Source organism: Bactrocera neohumeralis, chromosome 2 (assembly GCF_024586455.1).
Source record: "Bactrocera neohumeralis isolate Rockhampton chromosome 2, APGP_CSIRO_Bneo_wtdbg2-racon-allhic-juicebox.fasta_v2, whole genome shotgun sequence".
NCBI classification, from domain to species: Eukaryota; Metazoa; Arthropoda; class Insecta; order Diptera; family Tephritidae; genus Bactrocera; species Bactrocera neohumeralis.
Window position 1 is genome coordinate 90,933,778 of NC_065919.1, and position 14,319 is coordinate 90,948,096.

General features: G+C 38.9%; 2 protein-coding genes across 2 annotated transcripts; one reads left to right on the forward strand and one right to left on the reverse strand.

Annotated features, from left to right (window-relative positions):
- The first annotated feature begins 2,751 nt into the window (after positions 1-2,751).
- LOC126760748 (uncharacterized) lies at positions 2,752-6,753 on the forward strand. Its single transcript, XM_050476625.1, has 5 exons — positions 2,752-2,919; positions 2,985-3,311; positions 3,388-3,693; positions 5,404-5,738; positions 6,150-6,753. Exons 1-5 carry the CDS (start codon positions 2,878-2,880, stop codon positions 6,574-6,576), a joined length of 1,437 nt encoding a protein of 478 aa, XP_050332582.1. The 5' UTR covers positions 2,752-2,877; the 3' UTR covers positions 6,577-6,753.
- Positions 6,629-7,797, reverse strand: LOC126760716 (general odorant-binding protein 99a). Its single transcript, XM_050476563.1, has 2 exons — positions 7,489-7,797; positions 6,629-7,255 (listed from the first exon to the last, which is right to left on the reverse strand). The coding sequence occupies exons 1-2, from the start codon at positions 7,528-7,530 to the stop codon at positions 6,869-6,871; spliced, it is 429 nt and encodes a 142-aa protein (XP_050332520.1). The 5' UTR covers positions 7,531-7,797; the 3' UTR covers positions 6,629-6,868.
- Between the last annotated feature and the right edge of the window lie 6,522 nt (positions 7,798-14,319).

Sequence of the window (14,319 nt, forward strand, 5' to 3'; positions counted from 1 at the left end):
AACTGATTCAGTTTATTTTAAAAGAAATGGTTTATGCTGACGAATTGAAATCGAAAACAAGAAACAATGTTAACTTCGGCTGAACCGAAGCTAATACACCCTTCACAGGTGCATCTCTTTTAATAACTATGTGTCCAGTTTGTATGGAAGCTATACGCTATAGTAATCCGAGCTGAAGAATTCTTTCCGATATTACATTATTTCTATGAACAATAACTCATACCAAATTTTGTGAAGATACCACGTCAAATGCAAAAGTTTTCCATACAAGAACTTGATTCCGATCGTTCAGTTTATATGGCAGCTATATGTTATAGTGGTCCGATATCGACAGTTCCGACAAATGAGCAGCTTTTTGAAGAGAAAATGACTTTTGCAAACTTTCAAAACGATATCTTAAAAACTGAGGGACTAGTTCTAGATCTACTAGACTAGTAGTTGGCTAAATCGAATCAGCTCAACATACTAATCATTTATATATATGTATACTTTATAGGGTTTCCGACGCTTGCTTCTGGGTGTTACAAACTTAATAAAACGAGCAAGAAAGGGACAACATTTTTAGGAGAAGAGGATTTCGAAGATCAAACAAAATTTTTCTGATTGCGGGTTAAGTGTCGGAACAGTATCCGCGAAAAATTGTCAAAATCATCCTCCAATATCTTCTAGTGAGAAGTTAGCCAAGAGTACCTTTCCTTATTGTCATCCCATATAAATATCCATTTATACTCTTGCAACCTATTGCTACAGAGTATAATAGTTTTATTCACCTAACGGTTGCACGTATCACCAAAATTAATCCAGATAGATTTAAGGTTACGTATATCATCAGGATGAAGAGACGAGTAGAAATCCGGGTTACTGTCTGTCTGTCCGTCCGTCCGTGCAAGCTGTAACTCGTAAATTTAAAAATTGAGACATCTTGATGAAACTTGGTAGGCAGGTTCCAAAAAAAATACAAGTTCGTAGATGGGCATAGTCTGACCACTGCCATGCCCACAAATCGCCATTAAACGTATAAAGTGCCCAAAGCTACAACACCTAAATTCGCCCAGCACGAATATTATAAGAACTCCTACCGACAGTGTGAAAATGTATGAAGTCGGAAGATATCCCCGCTCACTTCCCATATAACGGTACTGTTAAAAACTACTAAAAGCGCAATAAATCAATAGCTAAATGCGTCAGAGACATTCATCGGTGTGAAAATTGGACGAAGGGCGTGGTACTGCCCACTTTTTCGGTAGAATCACCGACCAACCGATTTCGACTAAGTTTAGTACGTGGCATTCTTCTCATATTCCTATGTGACAGTGTGAAAATGGCCGAAATCGGAATACAACCACGCCTACTTTTACCATAACACAATTTTAAATTCCCTTTGACTCTTTCACTCTCCACTATACAAATAAAGAAGTAATTAATATCGTGATAAAATTTTGCAAGAATATTGTCTTTATTGTATGCTACCTTATGACCATAAATTTTTTATATCCAATTAAAACTGTTACACCCTGGTACCAATAGTTGACTTATACGAGTATACTTGATCATATACTTAATATAAAGATTTTCGTGAAGTGACTTTATGCTGCATGTATCGGCCAATATTTGAGATATATCAATGAAAATTATGGAGCATGTTTTACTCATAACAGTTCATCTTTGTGCCTAAAATAGATAAAAGTGGACGAAAACTTGACCTAGCCCCCTTATAACCGTTACCAGTATTTTCGAACAACCGGCTAACTGTACTCCATATGATTGGTAAGTGTATGTGAAGTACCCTAATGAAACCCAGAGAACATTTTTTTTACAATGTAGCATGTTAATGGTTAACAGATAAAATCGGGTGGTTGGTACCCCAACTCCTGTGTATATACTACATATAATGATTCTCGTTTTTATAACAAACCTTATGCCGAATGCAAGTATATCCGTTAGTGAATGAGTTATATATGGTATATGTATATATACAAAATTGTTTGCATTCCGATCATGTGGTTAACGTTTTACACCTAAAGGTATTTTTCTGACATTGATTCCTTCAAGTTGCAAGAGTATAAATGTTCGGTTGCACCCAAACTTAGCCCTTCCTTACTTGTTTATTGATTCAATTTTTAATCATTTTTAATTTTTTCAGATTGTTGGACAGTTTCAACCTTTCATATAAAAATTTAAAAAATGATATTCATCAAAAGTACCATAACTATGAGTATAAAAATATTTCAGGTGACAATATAATCCGTATAAATTTTTTTTTTTTGCAAATTTTAAAAAATACTCAAATACATATCAAAATACGATAAGGGACGCCAAGGAAATATTATTCATGTTTGCGGGCAATTTTTAATAACATGCACTTTTATATTCAGGGAGCACTGTAACTGTGTAGGTAGAAATTCTTTGAGAGGGCTATCGAAATATAATTCTATTTCATATTTGTTTAGAGATATATCTAAGAAGATCATTATTTTGTTTCTTCGGTAGTCTTCGAACAGCACCTCTAATATCATATTCGTAATATTTTGTGATTGGGTAGAAAAAAAAACATCAAACATATCTGCACACATCTGATCTGCGGCACTTAAGTACACCATTGGCCTTCTAAATTCAACTTAGAAGTTCATTTCATTCATTAAATGAACGGTACCCAAATAATTTAGGTTATCAGCAACTATTGAGCAATTCTTGATTCTTGATGTTCATCATGTATAGAGCAAGCTGATAATCGCCAAATCGGTGTGCCAAAAGAAATTCGCTACAGTGAATTGCCAACCAATCGAGCAGTCCAAGACCTGCGCGCAATCTAATCGCACAAGAGACCCACTTTTGCTCCATACGAATTTAGCGCGAACACAGAGCGCACACGAAACGATGGAATTGATTTTAGTTTTCCTACTCGCAGCGACGATCATAGTAAGTCGTCTAAACGCTCTTTATTGAGTCCTCATTTCATTTGATTTATTTGGATTATTTCTCAGTCTCCTTCGGGTGCAGTTGTCCAACCCAATGCCGAGGAAATTCGTATACTTTCCGATTGTCTTCAAAGTTATGGCGGCATAACGGAGGAGAACTCGAAGCGTTTGGGACGTTTTAAGGACTGGTCGGAAACGTATGAAGAGATACCATGCTTTACAAAGTGCTACATCAAGAATATGTTTAATATGTTCGAAGAGTCTGTGGGATTCAACGATGAGCAGGTGATCAAGCAGTTCGGCCAGCCGCTTCACAAGGCATGCAAACATCGCATGGAACCTGCGGCAGATAGTTGTCAGCAGGCCTATAATGGATTCCATTGCCTCGTCAATGTGAGTTGTGATTATTCAAGCGAATAAACATATACCCTTACGTATGGTGATTTTTATTCCACCTTTCTCATTGCAGTTGGAGGATGACCCTTTCGTGATAATCGAGAGCATGAAAAATGTCAGCATCGAGGCGAAAACCGCCATGAAGGACTGTCTGCATCGCTTTGATCAGTACGAATGGGAGCGCATCAAAGATTACTCAAAAAATCCGGTGCGCGAACCCATCCCCTGCTTCACCAAATGCTTCATCGATCGCTTGCAACTTTATAGCCAACAAACTCGCCAGTGGAACATACCGGCGCTGACGTCCAAGTTGGGTGTGCCTGCCACTGGAGCAAATATACAACACTGTCTGAAGCAGAGGCGCAACCGCAATGCCTGTGTGTGGATGTATCAGGAGTTCACCTGCTTTGTATTGGCTCACGATTAAAAACCGATTTTATATATGCCACGTGCTGGAAGCTCTTAGTAAAATATTTTTGAAAAGCAAGAGTGCATTTAAGTTCTAATCAGTTCGATTTTTATATAACTTAGAAACTCTAATCAGTCTTCAAGCGAATAAAGCTGTGAATGAACGCGCCTCAACCGAGTCAATGTATTTTGTTGGCCTCAAAATCGTGAATGTTGTTTTTTTAACGAAATATGTATTCATGTGTTTGTGTATGTGTGCATTTGAATTGAAAATTTGAAATTTTTAAAGAGGAGAATATGACAAGTCTCAATTGCCTATCAGTTGAGTTCCAATCCACTAGCATTTTCAAGGCAACCCATTCGGTAAGGGCACCGAGAAAGCTGGCGCAGCAGACAAGCACACAGACAGCTTACCCAACAGTGTTTCGATGATAATCCAAAGCACCACTTTACATACATTTAAATAGTTCTAGAATATTATCTCATATTCAATTTTGATAAATTTGCTTTCCTCGTTTAAATGCTATGTTTTAGGCCTCTCAATGGGTGTCAGCCACCTCTGGCATATATTCTCTTAAGACGTTTATAAAATGGTGCAAATATCTTTAAAATAGGATAAAGATGTGAAAATACAATATGAGTTTCTACAAATGGGAACCATACTCACTCACGCCCTCCTGTCTCGTATGTGTTGTTAACTGGGTTTCCTTATAAATTCCCTGCAATAACTAGCGAGCTCCGTCTTCTTGTTAAAGGTGTTTTCTATCATCACTACATACAAATTTTGAAAACGGTTGAATTTCCGAATAAAATGATTTCCAAGAATTTCCCCTAAAAAATATATCAGTACAGACCTCGATTAAATTAAAGTTAATGCGGATTTTCATGCGTTTGAATTCGTTTAATTTGTAACCATTACCTGAAAGACTTCAGAGCTGCTGCGATGAAACCTTCTCATCGGTCCGAAAACATTTTAAGCTATTTCTGAAGGTAAGTGCGTGAAAGATATGTTCCGCTTTTTAGATTTTGTGGGAGCGCATACCAACAGATCGAGACCGAAGAATAATAATTCGCAACCAACCGCAGTGACGTAGATAGCCTCACCGCGAGCATTATTCCCGTAAACGGCGCCTGTGTTACAACCCTAAGTCCGACTTACATGTAGCAATGACACTTTGGCGCACCCAGCGATAACCCTGAAGCTGCCGTCGCCGTCGTGTATGCCACTAAAAAAGACGAAATAAGCGTATATTTATATAGCGTTATCAGCTCACCGCCGATAAGTACCAAGTAGAGGAATTCAAAACACAGATAAGAAATACAGCACCGTCAGTCTCTGTCTATACAACGACAACACAATCTACAAGTCGTTACAGCGTCGTTGCGCAGCTTACTTCCCATCCAAGTCAGTCTCAATAAACGGCTAAGGCTCTAAAGAATCACAAATCAACAGAACTCCATCAACGAAACGAAATTCATCGAAAATGAATTTTCGCGAAGCGTCACAAGTGGTTTTATTAATCGCAGTCGCGTACTGTATACAAATGGTAAATTATAATTTCAAATTCAAAAGCTCGATGTGACCAAACCACATATGAGATCAATAGTTAATTGAAATATGCAAATGATCTAATGATCAAAAAAGATAGAGAAAGATTTGAAATAAATAAAAGTTTTGTAGGTTAGCAGCGCAGCGACAACAAAGGCGGCGGAACAAGACGTCGATTCCGATACAGAGATATTACGAAAATGTTTACGCGAAGTCGGCAGCAAAGATTTGGTCGGTGAGCTACAAAAGGTTGCACGCTACTCGAAATGGACATCAGAGGAGGTGCCCTGTTTTACACGTTGTCTCGCTTCCATGAAGCACTGGTTCGATGCGGACGAAAGCAAGTGGAACAAACAGCAGATCGCCGATGACCTGGGTGCCGATATGTACAACTACTGCCGCTATGAGCTTGATCGCTACAATGAGGATAGTTGCGAGTTCGCATACACGATAGACCGGTCTCTGAAGAACAACACTGCTGCTTGAAACAGGTACCAATTAATTTATACGTAGCTTTTTCATAATAAGAATATTTCCATTGCGGGAGTGTTTTCGCTCATCCGGACAATATGAACTGATGAACTGATGTCAAAGTCGTCGTATGTCTCTTACAGCCCATCGTTCCATCGAATGCAATATTCGCCGTGTTCAACGCGCAAAGGACCATTAATCTTTGGCAGAACTTTTCTATCGAAATTTACTTCAGAAATTTATATTCAAATCAAAAACAAAAGAAGTCTCGACTGCGTAACATAAAAACAACATTGAAATTATTACATCTACTTCATAACTTATAAGTCCGTAGTAATATCTAGTTCATAAATAAATTGATATAGACCGATCCATAGCGAACACTTTATTAATAATGTACTCCATTTACAGGCGGAGCTCTATACTCTGGAAACTTACAAGAACATTGTGAGTTGCGCCAGCGAGTTAAATGTCACCATGAAGGAACTACAAAAGTACGCCGCTTTTCCGAGCAAGGAAGTTGTGCCCTGCCTCTTTCAATGTCTGGCAGAGAAGATGAGTTTCTACACGCCAACTTATGAGTGGAATTTCGATAACTGGGTCCAGGCGTTCGGACCGATGCGCCAGGATCGTACGGCTTCAAATGTCTGCAAAGTGAGTGCTGAGCAAATGAAGGCGCGCGACAAGTGCGAATGGATGTACGAGGAGTATAACTGTTTGGAACGCTTGAACTACAACACAGACGGTTCTTATCCATTGGAAAGCACGACACTGAGTGCCGTTATCACACGTAAAACGGCAGCGGCAGTCGAAGACAAGACAAAAGCCTCCTAATATAGTGGATTAAATTAAGGAGATGCACATAACTGTATTCAAACAACAAACATTCATTTTATATGTACAACCAGCGCTTTTTCAGCGAGTCCCATTTTATTTTTTAATTTAACTTCATCTTCTTTAACATACAAATATCGTGCAGCTCAAGAAAATAAACGGTAATTCTTACATTTATTTATTTTCTTTCTTCCTGTAATAATGAACCGCGTATAAAAACCGAATTTCTGAAAAGATTCGTCAACTTAAAACTAAGATTTTGCAATCGCAATCGCAACGCCGCATCGAGTCCCTAGTTTTCAATGTAGGTTCGGCGAACAATCGGCCGGTTCACGGATATCCAGCAGGAGAATACGCGATTAGCCCAAGTGCAAGTGTCCGAATCGTGTTCGTTGTGATCAAGACACTTCTCAAGTCCATGTGATACCTTGGCCAAATTCTTTGAACTCTTCGCAGTGAATTGCGCTATAATCGCTTTCTCATCGAAGCCCTTCTCCTCGGTGAAGAGTCCCATTCGCTCCACAAAGCACTTCACATAACAGTTGGTACGTTTATGCGCTGGAAACTCGTAGTTCAGGAACTTCTGATAAATGTCTTCCGGGACGCGGTACTCCTCATGGCACGCCTCGTGTGCGTCAAACGCATCTTGAGCTGTACGAATCTGGAATTTGCCTGCAACCTGTTGACGAGAAACCAAGTCCACGTATGTAAAAACAAACACAAAGTAATAAAAAGCGGGTAAGACAAAATGATAAATGAAGGGTTTCGAAAAAAAAGATTGCACAAAACGCCGAACTACTGCTTCAGCCTTTGTCATTGCTGCTTCTCGTTTTTTCTCGTTTTTGTTGTAGACGCTGTGCCAATTTGTTAATGCGCGTATGCTTTTATGCCTCACGCGTCTTCCACACTCACCAATGCCACACAGGCCAGCAACAAGATCAGCTGGGTATTCATTATTACTTATTATCGATTATTTTTCCTCCAACTATTACACTGTCTTAACGGATCGCAGGTGAGCAAGCGAGCGTACGATGAATTTATGGGTGTTTAGTGTCGTAGCTGACACAACGTACTAAACCAGTATGCAAGATTTTTTCACAATTTGTAGGTGTGTGACTTGAATTTAAATTACTTATAGAAGACAAAACTACCAAGCGCTCGAACGCCGACTAAGTGTCTTTCCCGCTCGGTCTACTCGGGCTCAGCCTCGGCCACTTAAGAAGTTGGTCGCGCATTCATCGACGCAGCCGACGCAGTCGAGGCAAACAGGCTGCGCTGCGACTGGGTGCAGGTTTTCTCGAAAGTTCAGGCCATGCACATATATGCGCCAAACGGGCATACGTACAGCGACCAGACGAGTGGCTGTCGACGCCACCGTCACCAATTTATCTGCCAACTACCGCTATGCAGTCAATCAGCCATCCGAGCTGGTGGCATGGCATTTGTACTGACTTGCTGTGGTTTCGTGGTTGTGCCTGTGATACTCTGGGTTTTGTTTTATTTATATCTACACTTATTAGCATTCCACCAAACTGGTTTTATACTTCTTGCTGGCTCTGCGCCCCTTCCTGACGCCGACGCCACAACTATCGCTTTCATTGTCTCTACGCGAGTCTTCGTCACTGCCTTTGAGCCATTATATAATTTGGTCGGTCGCTGTAAATATGCTGTTCGTTAAGAATATTCTCTCATTTAAACGCTCCTATTACAAAAATTTGGAAAGAATCAAATATTTGCAGAAATTAGAAAGAAGTTCTGGGGATAATGGTGATTATTGAGATTTTTTAGATGCTATCACTTTTCAATTGAAAAGTCCGACAGGATAGTCCCTTTCGTAGGCCGACATACCAGTTATTTACCTAAAGTAACTCAAAGGAGTAGTTAAGAAAGATTCCTTCAAGAGGTTGTTACGTGAAATGTAAATATATGGATGAAAAAGTGATGTGAAAAATTAAAAACGAACACAGAAATATCTTCATTGGTTTCAAAGTCCCTCAGTACATTGCACTCGGCACTACCGGGGATTCTTATACACTCGGCGAAAAAACCACGCATTTTACAGAGTGGCTATATATAGCGCAAAACTAAGGTTCATGTTATCTTAAGTTAGGCTTTTTTTAGAGTTAACTAATTTTATTTTGTGCATGTTAACAGCGTTTTCATATAATCTTTATATATAAAAATAGTGTCACGTTGTTTGTCCTCGAAAATAAAATATACAGTGAAAGCATATTAAATGGGCGCTCTATTAAGCTATCATCTCTATTAAATGGACAGAAAGGCTGGTAACCAGACACTGCGAAAGCAGCCTTAAATTCGTTATTTTTTCCAATGAAATTTATTTGTATGAACATATTCAAAATTTGCTACTTCGGACTAAGTAGGCAATTGAGAAGCAAAGTCCTCTCTCGACGAACAAAAACCAAACTCTATAAGTCACTCATAATTCCGTCCTGCTATATGGTGCAGAGGCTTGGACGATGACAACAACTGATGAGTCGAGGTTGCAAGTTTTCGAGAGAAAAGTTCTACGAAAGATTTATGGTCCTTGCGCGTTGGCCACGGCGAATATCGCATTCGATGGAACGATGAGCTGTACGAGATATATGACGACATTGACATAGTTCAGCGAATTAAAAGACAGCGACTACGCTGGCTAGATCATGTCGTCCGGAAAAACAATGCAGTTCTGAAAGTATTCGACGCAGTACCCGTCGGGGGAAGCAGAGGAAGAGGAAGACCTCCACTCCGTTGGGAGGACCAGGTGGAGAAGGACCTGGCTACGCTTGGAATATCCAATTGTTAACTCGGCTATAATCGCGTAAGCGGTGTCTACGCCAATTAAGAAGAAGAACTGTTTATTAAAATAATATGTAGTATAAAATGTATACCACAGCAACGCGTGGCCGGATTGATTATCAACATATACATATGTATGTAATTTACATAAGAAAGAAAATTATTCTTAGGATTTTTTAAAGCACACCCTCCTCCTAATAACCTCAGATACACGTTTAGCCACGGATTCAAACAAGCCTTGAAGATAAATTTTTATTAAATTCTTCATTCCGCCTAGTTTCAATAATCTTTCCCAGTTTTTTAAGATTTTTCGGACGAACTTAGACGAAGGAAAAAAGTGAGAATTGAATTCTTGGAAGACGTTTTTACAAAAGAATTAAAATCTCAGTGAAAATTTCGCGATATTTTTTTTTAATAATTGTGAACGATAAAACAATCCTTCGTCCAAACCGTTAAGAATTGTATCTCAAAGGCCTGTGCAAAATTTCAGGAAGATCAGTTAAGTAGTTCTCGAGAAATCTTACCAACCGACTTCTAAAAAACAGTGAAAAACGACTTCTAAAAAACAGTGAAAAACGACTTCTAAAAAACAGTGAGAATTTAAGACAATATTCTAGAGGTTTTGTAAATTTTAATAAAAAGCCCATGTAACCCCATAAGGCCAGCAGTTCACAATTGGATCGAGATTTAGACTGTTTCCTGCCCACGTGAGAGACTCAATTCCATAAAAATCCTACTGGTCTATCACTTGGAAGTGTTTATAATACATTATCTGTATCAATATTTTTGTGCTTTGGTTGCAGTTTTGGCTCTATGGCAAGTGACTGAATCATCCTTAAAATAAACATTTTGAGGGTGTTCGAACAGCTGTTAAATAGTTGGCAAAACGCCTTCTTTCAAAATTTCCATGTATTTTTCGGCATTCACAGTTCATTTAACAACAATAAGCTGCCGAACGCCAAACTTGGTTACAGCCCCCACACCATTAAATAGAACGAATGCTTTTCGGTGGGTAAAACACAACTTTCCAAAAAAACTCTCTCCTTTCCAACGACGCACATTCAGGTCCAAATAAACTAAATTTGGATTCGTCGGAAAAAATAATATTTTCCGAGTCTGATGCAACCCAGCTTTTTGTGATTTCGCTCACTCTACCACTGTTTCTTCATTCGGGTAATGAGCAGCGGTTTTTTGGCTGGACGTCGCGGTCGTTATCCAAAATTATTAAGGACATTTTGCATAGTACGTGCAGTTATTTTTATTCAGTAGTTTCGTAAAATATTGAATTGACTGTTCCAGCAGGTTGAAAGCGATCAGTAATGCACATCCGTCGTTTTGTCGTTTGTCGTTCATGACGAGGTTTTACTTTTTTCGCTCACCCACCTCCCTTTCTTCGATTTAAAGGATTTAAATTTGTTTATAATTTTTTTAAGACAAATAGTGTATTTTGAATAAATAATGACAGCTTAAAAATTGAATGTTAAAAAATTTTCGTATGATAAAGACGGCCAACAATTTGGTCTGTGAATTATTTAGAGTCGTACACCCGGGTTGATTTCTGCTTAAAATAATTGCAAAAATCTACAAACAATTGAATTTAAATCAACATTTTTGTGTTAACCGTTATTGGCATTTACGGCGAACAATTGGCAGCACATTAGAGGATTAAAGGGCATTAGTCACTTGAAACTCTTGCCAGCACTCGTGATGGAAATATGAGTTCATTAGCCACTTGAGAATTTAATTTGATTTTTGAATAACCAATTGTGCAAACTCACCGCGGTGTAACGACACAAGTTAATATATGCACATTCACACGCACTGCATTCACCTGTATGTACATATTACTTGTGGTTGCTTGTGTACATATACATATGTACTTGTGCTTCATGTGAAGTGCGGGTGCAATATCCCATTTGCCGCTTAAGTATGTGCATAAAGCATTTAATAAAATTCTCCGCATGCAACACTGCCGCACATAACTGTATACAAGTAAATATGTAAGAATCTTGCTTACACTGACGCTCAAAATATCGGCACCCTTTTTCAAAAATATTTACTTTCAAAAATGCAAGTGAAGCAAACAAATGTGAGTAAAAGTAAATATGGGTTAGTCGAAAAAGTATTTTCGTATTTCTAATCAAACTTTAACTTATTTAATTTTATATTTGTAATGAATTTTAATGAACGAAATATGTTCCATTTTGGTCGAAAACTTTCTGCCATTTTTTCGCTAGGGACATTATTCCATCAGTGTAAAACTTTTCTGATTTCTCTGTGAAAAACCGCGACAAGTAATTTTCAGATGATTCTCTTGAAGTCAACTTTACTCCATTAAAGGAGTTCTGCATTGAACAAAACAAATGGTAATCCGATGGTGCAATGTCAGGGCTATAAGGTGGATACATCAAAACTTCCCAGCCAAGCTCCCCCAGTCTTTGCCGAGTCATCAAAGATGTGTGTGGTCTAGCGTTGTTCTGATGGAAGACAAAGTCTTTTCTGTTCATCAGTTCTGGCCGTATTTTTCGATTCCTTGCTTCAGTCTCACCAGTTCTTGACAGTAAAATGTAGAATCAATTCTTCAACCAGGCTGGAGCAACTCATAGTGGATGATTTCTTTCCAATCCCACCAAACATTCAGCATACCCTTCGAGGCGTCAATCCTATCTTTGCGACTATTTGTTGAGCTCCACCACGCTTGGACCATGATCTTTTTCGCACATTATTGTCGTATTTAATATATCTTTCGTCTCCTGTTACCATTCGCTTCAGAAATGATTCGATTTCATTCCTTTTCAGCAAAGGATGTTACAGATGTTAATTCGGTCCATATAATTTTTCACAGACAATTCATGTGGTACCTAAACAGCGAGCTTCTTTTTGTAACCAGTCTTTTTCAAAGGGTTCAAACTCATTTGATGATGAATGTTAAGTTCCTTAGCGATGTCATGACTGCTTATGTGTCGGTCCTGGTCCATCTTTCCCATAACTTCATCGACTTTTTCAAATAGGTCGACCGGAGCGAGGTGCATCTTTCACATCGAAACTTCCAGAACGGAAGCGAGCGAACCATTGTTGTGCCACACGAACTGATATAGGATCGTCTCCGTAAACTTCACAAACCTCATTGGTGGCTTGTGTGGGTGGCATTCCCTTTTTTATACAAAAATTTCAAAATATAGCAAATTTCTCCATTATCTTCACTCATTTTTAAATAGCTGTAACTTTTCTTCAACTTTCCCGAAATTATTTTTTTTTTGGTGAAATGAAACTTAAAAACTCACCTTTCCAACACTATATGGTATGACACAACACAAGTATAATTGGTAGCAATGGAGATATATGACTGCAACGACATCTATTGACAAAATACGAAAAGACTTTTCCGACTCCCAAATAAATCAGCAGTCCAAGGGCTTGAATCGAGCCTTTATACGGAACAAACTAAGTGCTCAGAGTTTTCAATCTGAGTACCCTTTAAGTGAAAAAGCAATATTAAACGACTTAGCCATAAATACTGATTTCTTCCATGGCGGCCCAATAACGCGAAACAGAGTGTCGCACTTTTCGCTGGCACTGTACAAAGGTATTTGCGTGAATACTTGCGAACGGCACGAGCACAATAAGTGCAATCGGCCGTGCGGTTTTGCTCTTGTGTTTGCTATGCGTCCGCGCGCGTGTGGAGGTGTGCGCTCGTGCTCCGCGAATAACAATGGATTAATTACATTAAATACAAATTTGCAATATAATAATTAAAAACCCCAAACAACAACGCACCGTCCATTGTCAGAGCGCACATACATATGTAGGTGGCGGTGTGTGAGTGAGTGTGAGTGCGGCGCGCATTCATTTCCGTTCGGCCAGGACAATAACAATGCCACGCAGCATAATTGGTTATTCGTTCTTTGGTAATTTAATACACATTAATATATTGGCTCTGCACGTGCGCGCGCGTGAGTGTGTGTGAGGCAAAAATGCATTAACTCGTAATAAATCGCATGTAATTACAGCTTGTGGCTGCCGTGCGGTCTCGCCCAGCATTTAGAGCTTTTCACTAAAAATTAACCACAAATTATCAATTTAATAAACGGAAACGCGCGCGACCATTTGTTACAGCAAATAAATTGATTGATCGTTGACATTTGGGAATTAGGCTATTACAATTTTCCACACCACTACAAGCGCACACTCAAACACACGCACACGCACGCGTAAATGATTGCGCGCTTTAATGAAATGTGCAGCGCTTCGTTATCATTTCGCTGCTCTAATCGGCGCTGCAGTAAATAATACCGCGCGCCGCCAAATTATTAATTATATAATGTACATATGTATGTGTGCGAATGTGTGTGCGCTCATAATTTACTTAGTCAGTGCCGCTAAATGCTGCTTTTGTGTGCAAATAAAGGAGTCGCCAAAATAAATAAATTCCGAATAAAATTGAAATTGAATATTTTTATTTAATTACTTGATTTTTAACTCGCTGCGGTGCAATAAAAATTAATTATGCAAAACTTAGTTTGCATAACCGTTAATGCCGCACACGGCCAAATGCAGGCCAGCGAATGTGTGCGCACACAGCGCTACATACATATGCATGTAGGGTATATAAAACCTGATTTATGCCTTGCACCTTCGGCGCTGAGGCCACTTCCGCTGCTGGCTGCATTCTCTGTGTGTCTTGAAGAACCGCCGGCTTAACTAAACGCCAAGTTCTTTGTGTTCAATAATAATTTTGGTATGTTCGAAAGAAGAAAGCAGCTTAAAACAGTAAGGTAATTTGTTCGCGCTGCACTTTCAAGCGATTTTGCTGAGCTTATTCTCAGCACTTTTTCCCGTCTTATTAGCAAGGTTTCTATATCCATATAGTTGAAGGCTTGTTTTGAGGGACTAGATTTTCGGTAAAGGAATACATACTCATTTTTGTAACTCAAAATTTTAAAA